The sequence below is a fragment of the Tympanuchus pallidicinctus genome, unplaced genomic scaffold (assembly GCF_026119805.1).
Source record: "Tympanuchus pallidicinctus isolate F22 unplaced genomic scaffold, pur_lepc_1.0 scaffold22, whole genome shotgun sequence".
Classification (NCBI taxonomy): Eukaryota; Metazoa; Chordata; class Aves; order Galliformes; family Phasianidae; genus Tympanuchus; species Tympanuchus pallidicinctus.
In genome coordinates, this window is record NW_026294739.1 from 41,647,843 (window position 1) to 41,667,447 (window position 19,605).

At 51.9% G+C, this 19,605-nt stretch overlaps 1 protein-coding gene across 4 annotated transcripts in view; it reads right to left on the bottom strand.

The window, feature by feature from the left end:
* Nucleotides 1-1,917: 1,917 nt before the first annotated feature.
* WDR59 (WD repeat domain 59) overlaps nt 1,918-19,605 on the bottom strand; it is a 47,542-nt gene continuing 29,854 nt past the window's right edge. The window contains exons 17-27 of one of the 4 annotated variants that reach the window (XM_052685254.1): nt 19,519-19,588; nt 19,113-19,266; nt 15,904-15,960; nt 10,746-10,879; nt 9,684-9,765; nt 7,686-7,798; nt 6,535-6,682; nt 6,351-6,444; nt 4,108-4,234; nt 3,605-3,747; nt 1,918-2,725 (exon numbers count right to left, since the gene is read on the bottom strand). In XM_052685254.1, coding sequence (XP_052541214.1) covers nt 2,490-2,725; nt 3,605-3,747; nt 4,108-4,234; nt 6,351-6,444; nt 6,535-6,682; nt 7,686-7,798; nt 9,684-9,765; nt 10,746-10,879; nt 15,904-15,960; nt 19,113-19,266; nt 19,519-19,588 — 1,358 coding nt within the window. In that variant the 3' untranslated portion in view covers nt 1,918-2,489. Of the gene's footprint in view, nt 2,726-3,604; nt 3,765-4,107; nt 4,235-6,350; nt 6,445-6,534; nt 6,683-7,685; nt 7,799-9,683; nt 9,766-10,745; nt 10,880-15,903; nt 15,961-19,112; nt 19,267-19,518; nt 19,589-19,605 lie in introns of all 4 variants that reach the window. The other 3 variants (XM_052685252.1, XM_052685251.1, XM_052685253.1) reach the window with 3 other exon arrangements.

Genomic DNA, 19,605 nt, shown 5'->3' on the forward strand with positions numbered 1-19,605 from the left:
GGGGCACCACGGCTGTGGGCATCCCTGGTCCTGAGCTCCCCCGACCCCTGGCTCTTTGCAGATTTGTCACCGATGCAACGAGCCGGACGGGCCCCCAGCTGGGAGGGCAGGATGGAGTCCCCCCCCCCCCCAAGAATCCCTCCAGGAGTGGAGGTTAAGGGGGATGAATAAAGCGCTGCTGACAGCCCTGCTTCTCCTCCCCATTATCCCCCAACCTCTCCCCCCCCGCTGTGGCTTCTGCCCCCGTGGGTGTGAGGCTGCCTCAGGGGACGCCCCCACGCCGCAGCCCAGCCCAGCCATGGGTGCTCCCTGCCCAGGAACGCGGCCCCCCCTGCCCTGCAGCACCCCAGGCCCGGCTGCTGAGCGAAGCCTTTAATCGGGGCAGACTCCAAAGCGCCCGTGCCGCCGCGTGACATCTTTGCCCAGCGGCAGCTCGAGGCCCACCGTCCTCATTTTGGGGTCCCCGAGCCCCAGGGCGAGGCAGGGAGTTTCCACTCGGGGATGGGGGCGGAGGTGAATCCGGACAACCCCCATCCCGAGGGCGCGCCTGGGGCGCAGCACCCAAAGCACGGAGCACCCTGCGCCCCTGGAGCCACGGGGACGGGCAGCGCCCTGCAATGCAGGCGGAGGGACTCCAGCCACCAGCGCGCCCTCGGGCGCTGCCGACACCCGCGGCTCCCAGACCGGTTCACCTGCCCACCGGATGCAGGAATGCGGCCACGGTGTTTGCGGGGACGAAGCCCTGCAGCCCTGACGCCGGGTTCATGGGGACGTGGCCGCACAGGAAGCAGCCCGTGCAGATGCGGGGTCCCTCGGCAGCTCCCTGCTCGGGCCGGTGGGAATCAGCCCTTCCTGCCTCCTCGCAGTCACCGCGCATTGAGCAAGAGCGTTCCCAAGGCAGGCGCTGCGCTCGCTGCAGGGTGTGAGAGCGTCCGGGAAGAAGTTCCTCCTCCCTCGGCAGGGTTGCACAAACACCCGGAGCTTTTCCACCTCGCTCCGAAGCATCAGCCGCCCTCCAGCTGCAAGGCATTCAGATACTATGGAGATAGCCTGTAATGATCTGTAATAACGTGCAAATGCCACAATCTGTCAGCCTGTCATCTTTAAATAACAAGTCTCCCTTCCCTCCCAGCCTAGACGTGCACTCTCGAGCATGGAAATGAAGGCACGCAGGGGTGGACGGCTGGCACGTAGGGAGCTGCGGGCGGCCACGCTGCTTCCAGGGTGACACAGAGGGGAAGTGGGTGTGGGAATGGGGAGTGGGAGCCCTGGGGAGCCCAGAGGATGCACAGCAAGTGCAGTGGAATTGCAGGGGAGGGAGAGCTGCTCACGGCACGACGACCAGAGCACGCTTCAAAAAATAACTTTAATTTTAAGACATGTCTTCTGCTTGTTGCACAGCAGGAGCCCACGGCCTGAGTTATCGCAGACACAGGCCAGGCGGCAGGCACGGCCCCATAGAGAGGGGTCCATCCAGGACATTCTCACATGGAAGGCACAAACCTGTTGCCTCTGTCATCCCCACCCCTTTTCCAAACCCCTTTTCCTCTTGAAACCATCACCAATTACTCATCAACTCCCCCCTGCACGGAGCAAATGTTCTGCCTGTGTCCTCCCAAACCTTTCTGCATTGCTCCCCGCAGGTGAAAGGAGACCTCGAAACCTGCTGTGGATCCCAAACAGAAAAGCAGCTGCCTCTCCCAGCCCTGAGGACGAGCTGCCAGCAAGGCAGGGACAGGCAAGTTAAAGTGCACTGAATCACCCAGGGCAGAACGCAGGGACACTTACTGAAGAGCAATAAACGTCTGGAAGAAAGCAACTAATCCTAGTGGCTGTGGTTGCGTGGCTGGGCTTTTCACACCAGGGGCTGATATGGAACAGTGGGAGGAAAGTATTCAGGAAATAATGCTGAAAAACGTCATTTCACTCTTGCTTTATGGGATAACCTCAGCAACGCAAACAGCAGTTCAAAAATAAGGACCCTGTTGGCTCAGAAAGTGACTTGAAGCACAGCCACTTGTTGAGCACAGGTGACAGTGAGCCTGCAGAGCTCACTGCTGCTTGCAAATTACTTCTGCCTCAAGTGTGTGAAGAAGGCTCTGCCCGGCTCACCCTTGGCCTATCCAGAGGCACCTGGAAAGACATTAGGCAGCTGGAGCAGGTCTGGCTCTGCCAGCCGAGTGCTTTCCAAAGGAACTCCGATGCCCTTCCACAGCCTGGCAGAGACCGGCCAACATTTACACTCCTGCAGGACAAGCGTGAGCACGGTGGTGCGGCATCCATCGCCAGCAATGGACACACTGGAGTTTGGTCCAAGCGGTGTGGAAGCAAGCCGGGAAGCACAGTGACACTGGAAGCACTCAGAAAGGTCACCACAAGTCCTGCACCGGCTCCCAGCACGGCTCCTCCAGGCGCCGCAGAGCTGAGTCCACGTGGCTTGGGAATTCCATCCCCAGGCCCCTTCCCGGGGCGCTGTGCTCTGCTGCCGTTCAGAAGGTGCTCTCGAGCAGGCAGTGGCAGCCGCAGCCCGTGGGGCAAACCTCCTGCGTGCGAAACCACTCCATCATGTGGCTGGTGTGGCCACCGTGCCCACAGGTCAGGCAGAAGTTGGAGGAGCCCCGCACGGCCACGTGGCAGATGGCGCACTGGAAGGTGAAGCCCTTGCAGATGGCGCACTGCGTGCCCCGCGCCTCGCTGCGGCAGTGGCTGCAGTACACACCAAACTCTGTGGGAGGGCAGAATGGAGAGCGAGACGATCAGTGCTGCTGGAAACCGCAGAGTCATTAAGGCTGGGAAAGGCAGATCCTGAAGTCACAGCCCAGCCCAGCCCCACCGTGCCCACAGCCCTCAGTGCCACATCCCTGCAGCTCTGGGACACCTCCAGGGACAGGGACTCCCTACTGCCTTGCGCAGCTGTGCCACTGCATCACCGCTCTTGGGGAGAAGAAATTGTTCCTAAAATCCCACCTGAGTCTCCCTTGGTGCAACTTGGGCCCATCGGCTCTTGCTCAGGTCGAAGCAGGAGGGATTCCTGCTTCACAACGGGACAACAATCTGTGTTTCACAGACCTCAGTTTGTCTCCAAAAGGAGCAACGACTTATCACCACCGACAGGCAGTCAGAGTGCTGGGACACAGGCTGGCCCACTGATTGTCCTGATGGCTAAACAGCTGCTGGATGGAACATTTGTCATTTCTAGACTGAGACACGCTGCAGAGAGGAAAGCTTCTGGCTGCTCTCATCTGCCTCACATCTAAGTGTGGCTAGAAACAAACAGGAACAGCCTTGTTCTCCCATCACAGAGAGCACATCTGATATCAGTGATATCAATGTCTTGACTGCTCACTATGGAGAAGATAACACAATGAAGTCACCAACTTTCACAGAATCACAGAATGGCCAGGGTTGGAAGGGTCCTCAAGGATCATGAATCTCCAACCCCCCTGCCACACGCAGGGCCACCAACCTCCACGCTTAATGCTACACCAGGCTGCCCAGGGCCCCATCCAACCTGGCCTTGAACACCTCCAAGGACAGGGCATCCACAGCCTCTGTGGGCAGCCTGTTGCCTGGACAACCAGAGAAGACTGAAGCAGGCACTCACCAATTCCTTTGTGGGGATCAGGAGGACTGGAGACAAACTTCAGGACCTCAGCTCGCTTCTCTCGCAGACCCCAGCGATAGAGGATTTCACCGTAGCACTTCTTAAAGTCATCAAACTGCTGAGTATTGGCAGGATCCAGGAGCCTTGAGGAAAAAACAAACTGTGCTCTCAGTCTGGCTGCAGTCCCATTGCTAGTGATGGGAACCAGCTCCCATCACTGGAACAACAACAGATTACTTCCCACGTGCTGCTGATGTGCTACGGAGAACCGCTGGTCTGCCCCCGGCTTGTTCTAACAGCAGGACCCCAGCAGCTCCCACGTGTCACATGAAAACCCAGCGGAGTTGAGCTGTGCTGCACAGTTCTCCAAGTTACCACCTGAAGGTAAAGGTGCAGGAACAGGCTTGCTGCTTCCCTTCTGGTTTCAAAGCATCAGCAGAGACCCGGCTACAGAGCTCAGGCTGCCATACCCAAGGCACCCCACAGCCCAGCCCACAACCCACCTTTTGTTCTTCTCGTGCTGGTCCTTCTCTCGCTCCCGATGGTCGGGGTACATCAGGTTGCTGTAGCGGAACTCATCTGGAGAAGACTCGCACCAGGGAGCGGAGCTCTGCTCAGTGTCCTTGTTTGCTGCAGGCATCAGAAGAGTGCTGTGAGCGTAGGTCAGAAGGCACAGCCCTCAGCAGCACGAGACGCACATCACACAGCCCCATCACTGCCTTCTGAGCCCCCCCAGACGTTGCTTTGGCACAGAAAACCAACGCCAACCCCGTGCTCCTGGTGAGGCACGGGGAGGCAGAGCAATGTGAAATGCAGGAATCCCCTTTGCCTCTCACTTTCTATTAAGAAGCACTCAGGCAATTCCTTGAAGCTGTGCTTGGGAACATTAACCCTGGAATGCCTGGGTTCTCTTTCCTGGCAGGAAGGATTCCCATCACCAGAGCTGCAGTTACGTAAGGGGGCCTCTGTACGTCCTGCCCTGCAGGCAGCACTGCTAGCTGCTACAAGACAACATCAGCTCTGTTTACAGCCATTTCCCCACTATTTCCCATGTCAAAGATAAGACACTGACAGGCTACAGCTTTGCTGCCAGCAGGGCTGATGCTGCCCCAAGCCACGTTTCAACTCTGTGACCCTGGAGCCCTTGAGAGTGACTTGTTTTTGACACCTCCACAGATCAGCAGGAAATGTCATTAGTATCACAGCTACTCAGGCAACCAAAAGCTCAGCCTACCCAGTTGCTGCTGCTGCTGCTCTCCCAGTGACAGGAGAAAGCACAGCACTGCTTTTTTCCCCCCCAAATAAATCCTGTGCAATTATCTCCCTGATGACATTGCAAAGCCACACTCGATAACAGCTGAACGATTGTGGTGACTGGTAGGGGTGCCTGAAGACTGGAGGAAGGCAAATATCACTCAGAGTATTTTCAAAAAAGGCAAAACTGACCTGGGGACCTGCAGGCCAGGCAACATCACCTCACTCCCTTCTAAGCTAATGCAGCACTTAATGCTGGGACCATCGCTAGACGTGCGAAGGGTGAGAAAATCATCACAAGCAGGGAGCATGGCTTAACCACACGGAGGTCACGTCTGACCAACCTGATAACGTTCTGTGATTAAATGGCTGGCTCTCTAGAAAGCAGTGGCCATTGCCTGCTTTCCTTTCACTTCAGTAAGGCTTCTGACCTTGTCTCCCATGTGATCCTCACAGACAAGCTGATGGAACGTGGAGTGGATGAGCAGACAGTGAGGCAGATTAAAAACTGGACAAGCAGCTGGGCCCACAAGGTGGTGATCAGTGGAAGGAAGTCTACTTTGAGGCTGGTAAATAGCATTGTGCCCCAGGGGTCAACACTGGGTCCAGGCCTGTTTAACATCTTCATTAATGGTCTGCACCACGACGTGGCAGAGAGTTTACTAATGACACGAAACTGTGAGGAGTAGCTGATATGCCAGAGGTTGTGCTGCCATTCAGAGAGGCATCAGCAGGCTGGGGAAGTGGGCCAACAGGAACCTCATGCATTTCTACAAGGGGAAATGCCAAGTCCTGCACCTGGGGAGGAACAACCCCAGGCACCAGTGAGGCTTTATAGTCCCTCAGAGATACTCAAAGGCTTCCTGGACGTAGTCCTGAGCAACCAGTTTTAGGTGGCTCTGTTTGTAGCAACCTGCTCCAAGTACCCCGCGTGAGCAGGAAGGTGGACTGCATGACCTCCAGAGGAGCCTTCCAACCCCAGACATCCTCTGAAACAAAAGACATGAAGGCCCTTTCAGCAGCACTGTCTGTTGAAGACTGCAGCCTCACTGCACGGAGATAACAGCCTCAAACAGTACAAAGTACCAGGGCTACGGAATGCTTACATCACCAATCAGCAGTGAGGCAGTCAGCACGAGCAACGACAGCCAGTCTGGAAGCGAAACAACACAACCTGGTCTCTCTTCACTTGCTGCAGCAGTGGAAGCTCTTGGCCATGGGTTAACCTGTCATCAGGGAGTCTAACTTGGCATGTCTAGAGGGTTTGTAGCATTTCCTGCAAAGCTCAGGAGACAGAAGGAGCAGGACTGTGGGACCACCAGCATGGTTACTGTAAACCATGCTAACTTCCAGCCAAAGAATACCCTGTGGGCCAAGGCGCAGAAAGCTTCTCTGGCCGAGTAGATCTGCAGTCTGCCAACGCTAGCTCCCTGCCCTCCCCAGCACACGAGCTGTCTAAGACCTAGGCCAGAAGGGAGGCAGATTTCTCTACCTGCTCCCCAGGTCTCAGTACCTATGCTCCAGCCCCCAGTGCCAAGTCCAGGATCCGACATGCTGGAACAGGAACCAGAGGAAGTGAAGCTGGGCTGTCGAGGGGAAAAAAGAGAAATCGTGTCATCTACACAAGAGATGTTCAAAGGCTTCTGAGGCAAGCAGGAAAGAAATGGCTGTCATACGTATCGGCTGTGGGAGGCCAGGTTGGAGGCACGCTGAGGAAAGGGGCCATAGGAGTTTGGGCACCCCTGTAACCTGGACTGGGCTTCAAACACACTGCACAGCATGGCCAGGGTCTGCACATCGTGGAGCTGTGAGTAGTGAGCCAGCCTAGGAAATGAAAAACACCAAGTCTGAGATTGGCAGAGTTCAGTGGAAAAAGCACTGAGACTCCAAGGCAAATAATTTCAAGCCTGCTGCATAAATCCATTCAGGGCACATTACTGCCCACGGGAGGCATGTGCATTCTGCTGTCTTTTCTATCACGCCTTTCAGGAACCAAGCCCTCCCCCTGCAAACACTCTTGGCCTAACAGGTGGGAGAAAGGCGAGGAGGAACTCTGGGAATCCAGCAGTGCTCGTGGCCCCACTATCCCAGCTCTGTGCAGCTTCAGGAACAAGGCCCACACAACTCGTGGATTTAAAGCTGGGGCCACTAAACTCATCCCCCGCTCGCACTGCTTTTTTTTGTTCTGAGACCCTCTGCATGCAACCATCCTGCACCCACATCACAAGGCAAATCTCCGCCGCACGTCTCCTGGATTGCTATGAAGTCCCTGAAGACTGAGAGCAACAAACAACTACCCGTGCTCCCCTCCCACAGCTGCTACACAGCAGGAAAGAGCGAGGTCAAGCAATCGCATAGCAAGTACAACACACAAACTGTGTCTTCAAATGGCATAGATCAACAGATAATGTTAATTACTAATCGTTCTCCCTCCTGAACAGATTCACTGGCAGGAAGACTTGTGCGGCTCATACTTGGCTCTGAGAGCAGTAAATTAATTCCCACTAATGCTGCGTGGCAACAGTGAATGTGAAAGCGAATCAAGCAGCTGCACCCACACAACCATTTAGGAGGCGGGGAGCAGAAAACCTGAATCTTTATTTGTAAGTCAGGCGTTGTGGGCACACGGGAGAACAGAGCTCCAACTGCACCTGAGCTGTCGCTCGCCGTCAGCCCAGGGACTCCCGGGTGCCTGATGGAGGCCAAATGCTGCCCCCTGCACGTCACCAACGCACTTGCACAAAGCTGCCATACAATATACACACTGATGAAAGGCTCCCCCTGCTTCAGCAGCCACTCCCATCCCCCCCAGCATTCAGAGACCTACAAGGACTCCAGTAATTGACGTCCAAATGGATGCTGTGCCCAAGGTATCTCCAGATCTGGGTCAGACTTCGGTCCAAGACAAAGATCAGTGGCTACCATAGCCAGTGACCAAACCTGGCAGACAGGAAGGAAAAGCAGCAAAGTTACAATTAGAAACAGGCAGACTCCTGGGGGATAGGTGTGCACAGATTCACTCGCAGATAAACAATAATGGATTTCAACAAAACAAAACAAAACACAACTACCAAGAGGGAGCAGTTCCAGCCCCAGTGTGAACAGGAGTATGTAGAGCAAAAAAAACGGATGCTTTTGCTTCGGGGTTGGGTTAAGCCATAGCTTATTCTTCTTCAAAGTTCAACAGGAGAATTTAAGCAGACCTATTATCTCATTTACATTCACAAACCTCAGACGGGTTTCAATTCGATGCAGTTCCTGGGTTCAGAAACATCTGGTGTCAGAAAGATTGCCAGTGCAACTTTATTTGCTTGGCACGAACCCTCTGCTGAGCTGCGTTACTGCACACACAACTGAGCACAGGCAGATGGGCAGTTTGCCACTCCTGCCCCACAGGTTACCTCCCTCTTTCACACACCACCTTTCTCTTATCTCCCTTTTCTCTGAAAATGGCTCCATCTTTTCGGTCTGCATCCCACTGAGTGTGCACAACTGAATCAAACCTAGGACTGTTTCTTTTCCGGCTGCACCTTTTTAAAATGGAGCAATTAGAACACAATATTCCAGGGGAAAACAAAGTTCTGAGTTTGGTGCAAAAAAAATAATAAAAGAGAGCAGAAAAGGAAAGTGAGCACCATGCTGGAAAGAGAAGGAAAGAGCAGGAGTCAGAGAGGGGACAGCTGTACCTGCAAACACAGAAAAGCTGGGGAGAAAACACAAGTGCTGCAAGCACCCAGAGGAACAGCCAGGAGTCACAACCCCATAAACGGGACAGAAAGAGACAGTAAAGAGACCGAAACAAGGACAGGCCTGAATGTGAAAAACTACAGAAAGGAACCTGGAAAAATGTCACTTCCTATACTGCTGCAGAGCATGTCTAGCATGTGACTCCATCACTCAAACCTCCACATCTTTAAGGAGCAAGGCAAGCTACAATACAGGCTGGAGTTACACAGGCAGGGAACAACGAGCAAGAAACAGAGATATCAGAAGGATCCTGCTGAAGCTGTCCTACCCAAGCTCCTGTACTCCAGGTAAACCAGTCTGCTGAATGAGGCACAGAGGGAAACAAGACCTACCTTCTTCCTGGGGGTGTGGCAGAACCACAAGCTAACAATCTTAGACAACAGCTTGAGGTGGCTCCTGCCATTCAGCGAGCCCATGGCTGCTCCCTGCACAGTGCTAGGGGGAGCCAAATGCTCAGCACAGGGGCACAGGCTCCTCTGGCAGTGCCAGCCTGCTCCCCAGTCCTGGCAAATGTTTTGCCTGTTGCTATGGACTAACCACAGGGTAAGGCACAAGCCAAAGCAGTCATCCTTCCCCTGCTACTAGCTGAATGCAAGGGGATAGCCCCATTCTAGGGCTGGGGCTCTGGATACAGACTTTTCTTTGGGAGAGCTGGCTGCAGTTAGCACACAGCAGCGGTGCAGATTAACGCTGAGCTAATTACAACAGGAAGTATTACACAAGACAAAACCATCGATCAAATCCTCACAGCAGCTTGGCAACTCTGTGCACAGTTACTTCCTCTGCAGACTCGAACGCAGACTGCATCCCCAGCTCTGCCAGCAGGAATTGCCCAAAAAATGTGCTTCACTCTGTTTGGCAACAGACATACAACATCCTGCCTGCAGCCCAGCAAGGGGACCTCTAACTGCCCAAACCAAGGAGCTACAGAGCACCTCTGGAGCTGTCTCACACCCCTCGGTTCATCAGCCTTTTCACACACACTGGAACTGCTGAGGTCAGCTGACTGTCCAGGTACCAAGGCAATAGCACAAGGCATTTAAGGGTAGTGAGAAAGAAGTCTGATTCAGTGTAATACCTGTACAAGATCCCTCCGTCCAACAGCCATGGCTGAGGCAGCATTCTTCTGGCAAGTCTCCTGGATATTATTTACGTTCAATCTGAAAAGAAGAAAGACAGATCAGCTTTTTGGCTGGCATGCTACCTGAGAAGGCAGGGAGGAATGGGGAGGATGAGTTACTGGTAATAGTAAGTAGCCCAGAACTTGCTGATCACTGTGAGCCTACAAGCACGACCAGGATCTCATCTGGCCCCCCTGTGTTACTCAGGGATCACTGCCATCCTTCTGGCAGCTCCCACTATTCATCTTCCCTAACACACTGCTTATTGTACGAAGTCCAGCTCCAAGCTAGCTTGGTCCTAAGATGCACCACTTCCATGGGGATGCTGGATCCAACTTGTGCCAGAACAGCACCAAGCCAAGGATCGTTCCTGTCCTTGGGATCCACCAGTGATGCGGCTCTGTCTCCATCCAGCCTGTTGATCTGTTCTACTTGACTGGAAGAAATCAGCCTTACCCGCAGACAAGCACGTTTCTGAGCTGGATAACACATCCCTTGCAGAGTCTCTGGGTGCCTGACAAGGGTCAGGGGGAGCCTGAAGAAACCAAGTGAGCCTTCCCATTCATCGTCAGAAAGGTTCTTCAGACACTTGACATTTTTTACAAGTGAGGTAACCAGAGAAGAAAGATCCAACGGGTCTCTTTAAAGAACATTCTCTTTCATAACACAGAGAAGAGAGAAGGAAGGCTTTCTTCTCCCCGCTATCCCTTAACAAGGGCAGCCTGCTCCTTCCCTGAATTTGTACCACTAACTTCTCTCTCTAGCTGACAAAAGCCTGAGCCTGAAAGAGTTGTAGTGATGATGCTGGAGCACCAGTTCACTCCGTATACAATTACACCATCACGTATTTCTTCCATTGCTTTTCAGATGGAAGAAAGACAAGTCTCTTCTCACAGGCAGAGCAACACTATAAAAAAAGCAGAAAGGAAGAAAGCAGGAAGAAATGTTTGAAGGACAAAAGCACGGCAGTGCCAAAGACAACTGCTTTCCTTTAAGAAAGGGTGCCAGCCCATACTCACATGTACAGCTCTCCCAGCAGCTTGTGCACAGGCAGCAAGCAGGAAATATCTTGTATAATAACTTTCCCGGCAGCTTTGATGGGTCGGTTGTTGGCATCTGTCCCCTCCCGTTTGCTTTTCCACCTCCTCGACTTCTGCAGAACAAATGGCAGCGTGTTACTGGGGAGCAGGACAGCAGCCCTCGTGGGCCAGGGAACAAAGCACTAGGGTCAGGAATAATGCAAGCAGCACCCAAACCCGCCTTTCAGAAGGCTCTGTGTCACCCTGGAAAACATCCATGACATGCCCAGGAGAACAAGCATCTCCATCTGTAGGAAGTGAAAAGCAGGTCAAGGCAACGAGCTCAAGGTCAAACTCACTCAAAAAGTATTCAGTGAGTTCTCCAGTGAAAGCCAATAAGAAACAAATCGGCATCGGGCTGCCAATCAGACCCGGGGAGGTTTGGCAGGATATAGTTCAATTAGCACTCGTTAGAGGTCTGGTCTGGGAAGCCTTGCACACAGACCACCGCTGGCTTCGGCCAACGCTCAGCACAGAGACGAGCAGGAGCCAGCTTCTGTTCGCCCTCAGCTTCAGACAGGGCCAACAGCTCCAGACTCTCCTTTGGTCTGAGATCACCTCTCCTGCTTTATCAAGAGCTTCAAACAAATGGCAGATGATAAAGCAGGGCCCACGTTTTCCTAGCAAGGACCCTCAGCTACCATGCTCACAGCTGGCTCAGGGCACACAGCTGGGGGGAAAAAGGAAGGAGAGGAATCGGCACGAAGGAAAAAAACAGGGAGCCAGGATCCCAAATACTCCCCGCAACAGACACAGACCATCTTCGTGCCGCGCTGCATAACGCTGCCTCGGCCACAGCCTGTGGAGTATCGGGCAGCTCCTTGCTGCAGGAGGGCAGTGACGAGGGCTGAGGACGTGCAGCACAGGCAAGCAAAGGCTACAGAGGATCTCTAGGAGGAAGCGCTGGCTGCTACGAGCAGCGGTGGTGCTTTGCAGTGCTGTGAGCTCCCTCACTGACACACTCCTATCCAGAAGCGTTCCATGTCCCACTGAGCTGCAGAGGCTCTGCTGAGCACAGCCAGAGCTCACAGTCCCTCTGTCCTGCTGTACCGCTGGCTCTGCAAGGCAGGCACAGCTCACCCAGGCACATCAGTGCTCCTAAAGAGCAGACTGAGCTGGGGGAAGCACAGCACCAGGGCCTTCTACACTGCTTGTGTTCCCACACAACGAGTGGCCGAGGCCCAAAGGCTCGAGTACAGGTTTGGCAGCGAGTGAAGGAGGCAATTCAGTTTTGAAGGAAGTGAAGGTGGACCTTTCTGCCTTCGTGACAGATCCTCACCTGCTCACCTGGTCTTCCACTGCTCCCCAGAGTAAAGAGGAGCACACACACTGCCCACACAGAGGTACCAGATGGAAACTCATCGCTCAGTGCTTTGGGAACTGGACAGCCAGGGCCTAATTTTGTTCTCAGCTACAGCCCTTCAAACTCTGATCCATCCAAACAATTTGCTTTCAGTTTTTATCTCATCTACTGCTCAAACTGAGGCCCATGCAGTGGAAGGTGACTACAGGATGGGAGATCAACCACTCCTCAATCCATCCGCTTCCAGCCAAGGCCCTGCCTGGACCAGCTCTGGCTCTCACCCTTGGGCACAAAACCTTCTGATAACACCTAAAAGCATCGCTACCCTTTCTGTGCTGAAAGACGTGGACTGTATGATGACAAGGTTCTCAAACCACTGTGGTGCCTGACCCTGCTTCCTCATCTGCAGGATGAGGTGCAGCAAGGAGTTGCTGATGCCGCCAAAACCAACACTGGAGCAAAGCTTGGGAGCCCCAGAACGAGGACGTGCCACCAGGGCAGGAGTGCAGGCAGTATTCACCAAAAGCAGCCCCCTGTGCCCCCTCTGAATGCAGGCTTGCAGGCACAGAGCCACGCTCTGCAGGTCTAGAGCTCGGCAGGAAATTTGGGGAGCAGCTTGCTACCTCCTGAGCATCTGCAAGGCGCAGCTGATGGAGCGTTACCCTGCGCTGTCACTGAGAACAGCTCAACCTGCTCCTGCCCCCTGCACGAGCCAGCTGAAGAAGCCTCCCAGCAGGTATTGCAAAGACCAGGAACACGGACAACACACACCACTTGGCACAGGCAATTTAGTCACTTTTTTTTTTTTTTGAGAATGACAACAAATGAGGATGAGCATGGAAAAGAGAGCCCATGAATGGCCTCCTGCTTGCTGTTAGCATACCACCAGACAAACGACGACACTAAATGCATCAGAGCCCCGTGAAAGCCTGAACTCACAAAGTCCTCCTGCTTTTTTTCCTCCTAGCTCTGCCTGGTTACTGGCCAACAGGGAAGACCTAATCCTCTACTGGTGCAGCTCCAGCAGCAGGTTGGCCTATGACCACACGCCCTGCCAGCACCACTGCTTCCTGCCCCTTGAACTGTGATAAAAGAAAATCATAAAATTAAAGGTGCAGCCACAGTTCTACGTGCCATGCTTTTTCAAAATTCGGGTAGGCCTCTGCAGCAAGAGGCTCAAAGGCAAGGAGAGCTCTAGCTCAGGTCTGGCTGGCCAAGGTCCACCACAAGATTCCTCTCTTCCTTCTATTCCAAGCCTGCTCCAGTGAGAATCTTCCACTGTGGTGTTAGGCAAGGCTCACAGGCAGCGGGGGGGACAGGAGACACGTCTCTTCCCAGGGGCTGGAGCACAGGTGACAGAGGGGAGCAGGGAACACAACGGTTGGAGCAAAAGCAAGTCAGCATGCACACACCAAACTAACACTAAGGGCAAAGACACAGGCCTTCTGCACTGCCCCAGCACTCCTATCTGCAACCTAGAGTCCGGGCCAGGGTGAACTGCATCTACCCACCTGCTCCTGAGAGCTTAAGGAAAGGAAGAAAAGAAAGAAAATAGCTGTGGCAATAGCAAATTAAGGCTCATCAGCTCCTTGGAGCACCAGAAGGAAAGAAACCAGAGCATTTACGACAATCAAGGGGTTGGAGGTGACAGCGGGGAACAGCACTGAACGATGACTAAAAAAGCCAGCCTGCACTGCACTACCATACCCAAGGCTGTAATTTGCTGCAGTCTGAGGTGATAACGATGGCAGTAAATGGGTTACATGTAGAAACAGACAGCCCAAGAATAAGCCACCAACTGCTTCGTAGCAACCACCATCACTGCATACTCAGCAGAAGTAGGTACAAAGTGCTGCATGCCCACTTGGAAAGGATGCTGGGCTGTGGGGTGTGTGTGCCTGCGGGTCCTGCTGAGGCAGGCAGCGCTGGAAGTTGACTTTGTGAAATGCAGAGTGCCTGGTTCACATCAGCGTATGCAAAACCTCAGTTTGTAGGGTAAGCTGGTGTGTTAGCAGGGCAAAGGGAAAGGCTGTGGACGAAAGAGAAGAGGCTCAACACCAGAGATTAAGCTGCATTAAGGTATTTACAAAATAAAGAGTTAAACAAGTTCAAAGCCAGGTTCAAGCTGCTTCTAAGAACTTATTTTTTAAATTAAGTTTTAAAATTGCTGCTCCCCTGCAGATTCCTTTACTCTGAACAAGTGCCTGCAGATTAACTCCTGGTGCAGGTCATGCAGCACTGCCTGGACTTTATCTCCAAAGAATCCACACTGATGGCTCACAGCATCTCCCGCAGCACCAGGCACGTCCCCAGAGAGGCCAAAAATCAACGTCCCCCAGCAGGAGTGTTTCTTTTTCTTCCAAATATCTTCATCTTGGGCACCGCTGCCCACTCAGGAGAGCGTGATGAGGCTTTTCCAGCAGTTATCCACTAATGCAATCAGTATGCCCAGGCTTCAACTATCCCACATACCCTAAAAATAAGCACGTTGCACAAAAAGTTAACTTCATCACATCAGCACTTGCTCTTCCTTCCAAGCCGGTGGAAAGCAAATTCAACTGAGGTCCTGGGTGGACCACGATTTATTGCACCAAACTCTGGCAAGCTCTTGCCTGGTTTTCTCTCCTTTAGTCAATTCCTGCTCCAATGAAGAGCCTCATTTCTTGCCTCCACCACTCACATTTCGTTAGCTCTTCACAAAAAGCCTCCGAGTCAAGTAAATTTCTTCTGGTTTCTCTCACCTATTATTTGACAGTATAGACTCAGTGTTGTTGTAATTAGGAAGGCTCGACCTATTATACCAAGTTAAATTAGGTGTTACGGGATTCTATTTTATCCTCTGCTGTCTTGAAGAGATAGCATGAAGGCAAACAGCTGTGAAAAACAGTTGTTCACGCAGACCTAAAGAAATCATCTTTAAATTGGAGTCTTCTAAGGCTTCGCCTGTGCTTGGCAGAGGACTGATGAAACAGTAATTGCCCAAATCCACATTGCAGCTTGAGCAACGCTGATATTATCAAGACGCTCACATGAATGATGTCTTCAAGCCTTAAAGACAAGTGGACTAAAGCAAAATGACTTGTCAAAACAGTCTTGGAAGGGCAGGTGCCAGGAGGAGGGAGCACCAGCCAGTGTTGCGCCTCGACTGAATGCAGAGCGGTGCAATTCTAAGCGCTGGAGAAGATCACGAATCGAGGAGAAATCCTACTTATTGCTCCAGGAAATAAGGCATTTCTGGTGCAACACACACGCTCGTTTTAATGAGATGACAGATCATTATCAGCAGCTCAACCGGTTTGCTTCTTCCACAGCTCTTAAGCAATGCCATGCCAGCAGCTTGCTGCTCTTTAATATTATTTTCCAGAACTCCTCCCTCTCCAGAAGGGTTTTGTCTTTTCCAGAGATGAGGTGTTCTCATGTCAGCCTCATCAGTTACCTGATGACGCATAATAATCACCACTCAACTCCTCTGCGGCGCGCTCTTCTTAGCGCACGCTTCTTAGAGGTTGATCCTTTCTTAAACTTCAAATTCCCCTTGGCATCCTTTCCTGACTGCAAGGCCAGGTAACACAGGCATGTCATATATAAGGCAGCGTTTGTACCCTTTGAGATCGTGTCTGCTCCTGCCCACTTACACGCGCACTTAGTGCTCCTGAAGCCCTAGGCCCTGTGTGGAGCGCGGGTCCCCCACCTCTGTGCAGGTTACTCAAAGGCAGGCAGGTGGCATTTTATTCTTGGGCCCTTGGGCAGAAGACAGGGTTGTATCAAGGACAGTATCAGCACAGCGCACAGTACCGGGAAGTCGTTAATTGCTTGTATGGACCAACGCCGCCGGGCAGAGCGAGGAGACATCTGCGTGTGAAAACGTTATACCCAGGAAAAGGGGAGAGAGACACCAAGAAAATTAAAGGCAAAGGTAAATAAACCAAAGTGAAAAGCGCTCCGAACCAGCAGAGTAAAAGACACCGTTCCCCATGGTTCTGTTACACAATGGCAGTTGTAAAACCAGGTCTCTGCTTTCCGTGCACAGCTGTGCTCTACGTTACCTGCAGACCTGGGAAACTGCGGGCTGCTCTGTGGAAGGACTGCAGCGACCTCAACTCTTCATACCTTGACAGCAGGGGAGAGAACAACCCATGGCAGCCCATGTGACGGGCTCCTATTCTAACCAGTTTTCCTCCCTTTCAGGTGAAGGAGGAGGTGTCTAAGTGCTGCCTCAGCTGCATTTAACGTTTTTAACACAGCTGCCTGGCACAGAAATCTGCAGCAAGCTCAATAAAAGCTCCTGTTTCCTCAGACATCCCTTTAACATCCAGCATCCTCCAGGACTTCTTCCACTGGAACCTGCTGCAGCTGTTCACTTTCATTTCAAAAGCAATAAAAGGCAAATGTCAGGATATTAAAGGGATGTAGAGACCCCGCTGCCCAGCAGGACAGTGTGGAAATTGCCATTATGGGCTGAGGAATTCGTTCAGGTTGAACGAGCAATCAAGTTCACTGATTGACTATGCAGAACAGCTCCAAAGTAGGCTTCCATTGTGAACCTGCAGGCATTTCATTAAGTGCTTCACGCAGTACTGTAACAATAAACTGAATCTCTCCAAGCATATTATTCTGCACTCGCTTGGAAAGAAATATTTCTCATACCTCTGTGAGAGTCAGCACAATAAAAAGGGGAAGAAGAGAGTTATTTGTGCTGTGAGGTACTTTGCATTTATTTTCAGCTGCTAATAGACAGTCAGCATCACCAGGCAATGCCCGGGCTTCTGCCTCCCCTTGCAGCTCACCACTGGGAGAAGCCTGCAGCCGGGCACTGCTGATGGACTGCTGCATTATGACTATTTTTATTTTTTGGAGGAGCATGCATGTGTGAATAAGAAGTGGAAACGCATGCTTGTGTACAGACACATATCTGTGAAGGAGCCCAGGAAGGCTCAGGGGCTGGTGTAGCTGTGCTGTGTCTACTAAGCACATCTCTGCTGCATCTCCTCTGCCCTTCTGGGAACATGACACATTCCCCACCCAGCAACACACACATTCCATTTAGTTGTTAATGGCAGCAAGGCTAGTGCATTGCTACATGGGATTTCAGTTCAAATGCTTGGTCATCTCTGAGAAATTCATTTCTGGGGATGAAGTTAAGATTTTCGGTTTTGTTTACCACCAAATTCCAATTTTTTATTCAATGGAAATATAAAATTCAAGCTTCAGAGCAAGGAACTAACGAGATCCAGAGCCTGGGGTTTTTATGCCTTAAAATCCTCACAGTTAAACATCGAAACTATTTAGCACTGATCTACAAAGGCTGGGAACATCAGCTCCTGAAGAGCCAGAAAACTTCTGCTGAAGGGAGATGGAGGCTTTTTAGAACTATCTCAATTTGCAGAACACTTTTGCTAGCTCCCTTCTAAGGTTCTTACAACTTCTTCCAACCCAGGATGCAAGGACAGAGCTTAGCATGGGGTTGGAGAGCAGCCATTTACTTCCCTGGATTTCAGGCGACATCCCTACACACACACTTTGTTCCCTAGATTTTCTCCCCACCCTGACAAAAATCTTGTCACCATTGCCTCACGGACTGGGGAGATGGGTCACATGAAATTGCACCAAGCTGCTTCCACGTTATTTTTAGCCTTGTCTGTCATCTTAGAGAGCTGCGTGTCAGAGACAAGCACACTGCAGAGGACAGAAGAAGCACTTTAAATAAGCTCTCCTGCACAGACCAGGGCAGGTTGTAACTCCTGTATCAGGCAGTGCTGTTTTCCCATCCAAAGAAGTTTGTGTAGGGAAAAAAAAAAAAAATAAATAACATAATGTGGACTGCAGGAGTCTCCCAGGGCCTGAATGGTAGCAAAACCTGCAATGGGGACAGAGGCTGGCAGGTGCAATCACTAACAGGCTTCACATAAGCAGGACACAACCCCAGAAGGGTTGGCTGTCATGTTTGGGACTACTGGAAAAATCAAGACTTCTTGCAGCACCAAGAAAGGATGAAAGCTCAAGGCTCTGATTCTTCCTCTGCTCCTGGGACAGGAGCTCCTGAGCTCCAGTGCAGCAGAGTGCTATGGAGCATTTGGCTTTCTCTGGGTACCTGGAAGCTCTCCTTCACTGCCACAGAAATGTGCCCACAAAACAGTGACAAACTGCTTGAATGCCCTGAATTCTCAGGCTCTCAGTGAAAGCTTACTACCTTTTTGTAAGCCACACCACTTCCTGCTGAAGCGCAGGGAGTTTGTTTCAGAGCACACTGCATGCCTGATTGCTCCCATGGCATCAGCTCTTCTGCCCAACGTCCTCATGGCAAATCAGGCCATCTAATACTGCAGAACTACCCTGCAGTTTCCAACTGTCCTTCTGCACCCCGTGTGCCCTGGAAGGAAACAATCCCCACTCTTCCCCAAAGCCTTGCTTGTGAACAGCAGTGATACAAGGCCTATGTCTAAAACAGAGGTACAGGTTATTAAAAGGTCTTTGGAGGATCATGAAGGGACCTTTTTTTTTTTTTTTTTGCTTTACAATAGTCCAAAGGGGCACACATCCCTGAAAGAGACACCTGTAACAGAAATCACTCAAATATACCCCATAATCCAGAAGAGACTGTCAGTAAGCTTCACAGATCCCCAGCCCTTTGCAGCTATACACATCGAGGGTGCAGAGAAAATCAGAGTGGCCTGCAATGTATTTAGATGGAGACTAAAGCTTCCCAAGTGTGAGGTTTTAACCGCATCTAATGCAAAGGGAGGCAGTGAACTGAAGGAAGCTGTAATGGTGAGTCTTGAGAGATCTCAAAGTGCTAAAGTCAAGCAAGTCAAATGCTAAGAGGATCAGCAAAAAAGTTAACTAACAGCAGATAAATCCATACAACATTTTTACAGAGCTGCTTGTAAAAGATGCCTTCCTCAGAGGAATGTGAAGCTACCGTTACCAGCAATGCTCACAGCCCTAAGAAAAGAGTACAAGTCAAAAGCTGAAGTACTGGGAAGGCTTTTTAGCACGGTGCTTACCCTCTCTTTGTAGTAGAAGGAGCTAATGGAGACCTGCTCCTTCTCACTGCGCGTGGGACTGCCGCTGTACAAACGCAGATTGCCTGGAGTCTCTGTACGGATCTTCATCGGAGTAATGAGGCCACTGTGGTATGCTGACAAAGCTGACAGGGACCTAGGAACAAGAGAACATGCTTTCTGGAGCTTACATCCATCAGAACGTCTTGAAGGCTCAGACAAACAACTCCTCTAACCCAAGCTGTGAGTAGCATTTTTAGGTGTGTTGAGAGAAGGGGTCTGGGACCTATGGGACCAGGCTGTGCCACACAGCTAACAGTGCTTTCCGAGGGCCAACAGCTCCAGCACAGGATCTGCCTCTCTGCCCACGTGGCAGTGTAACATCTGAAAGGTGATGCAGGCAACTCACCGGGGTGTGGGCTCCGTTGGGGACACTGCACGGTGCATGGTCATGGGCCTCGTGAAATACACCAGGTACCCTGCAGGGACAGGACAC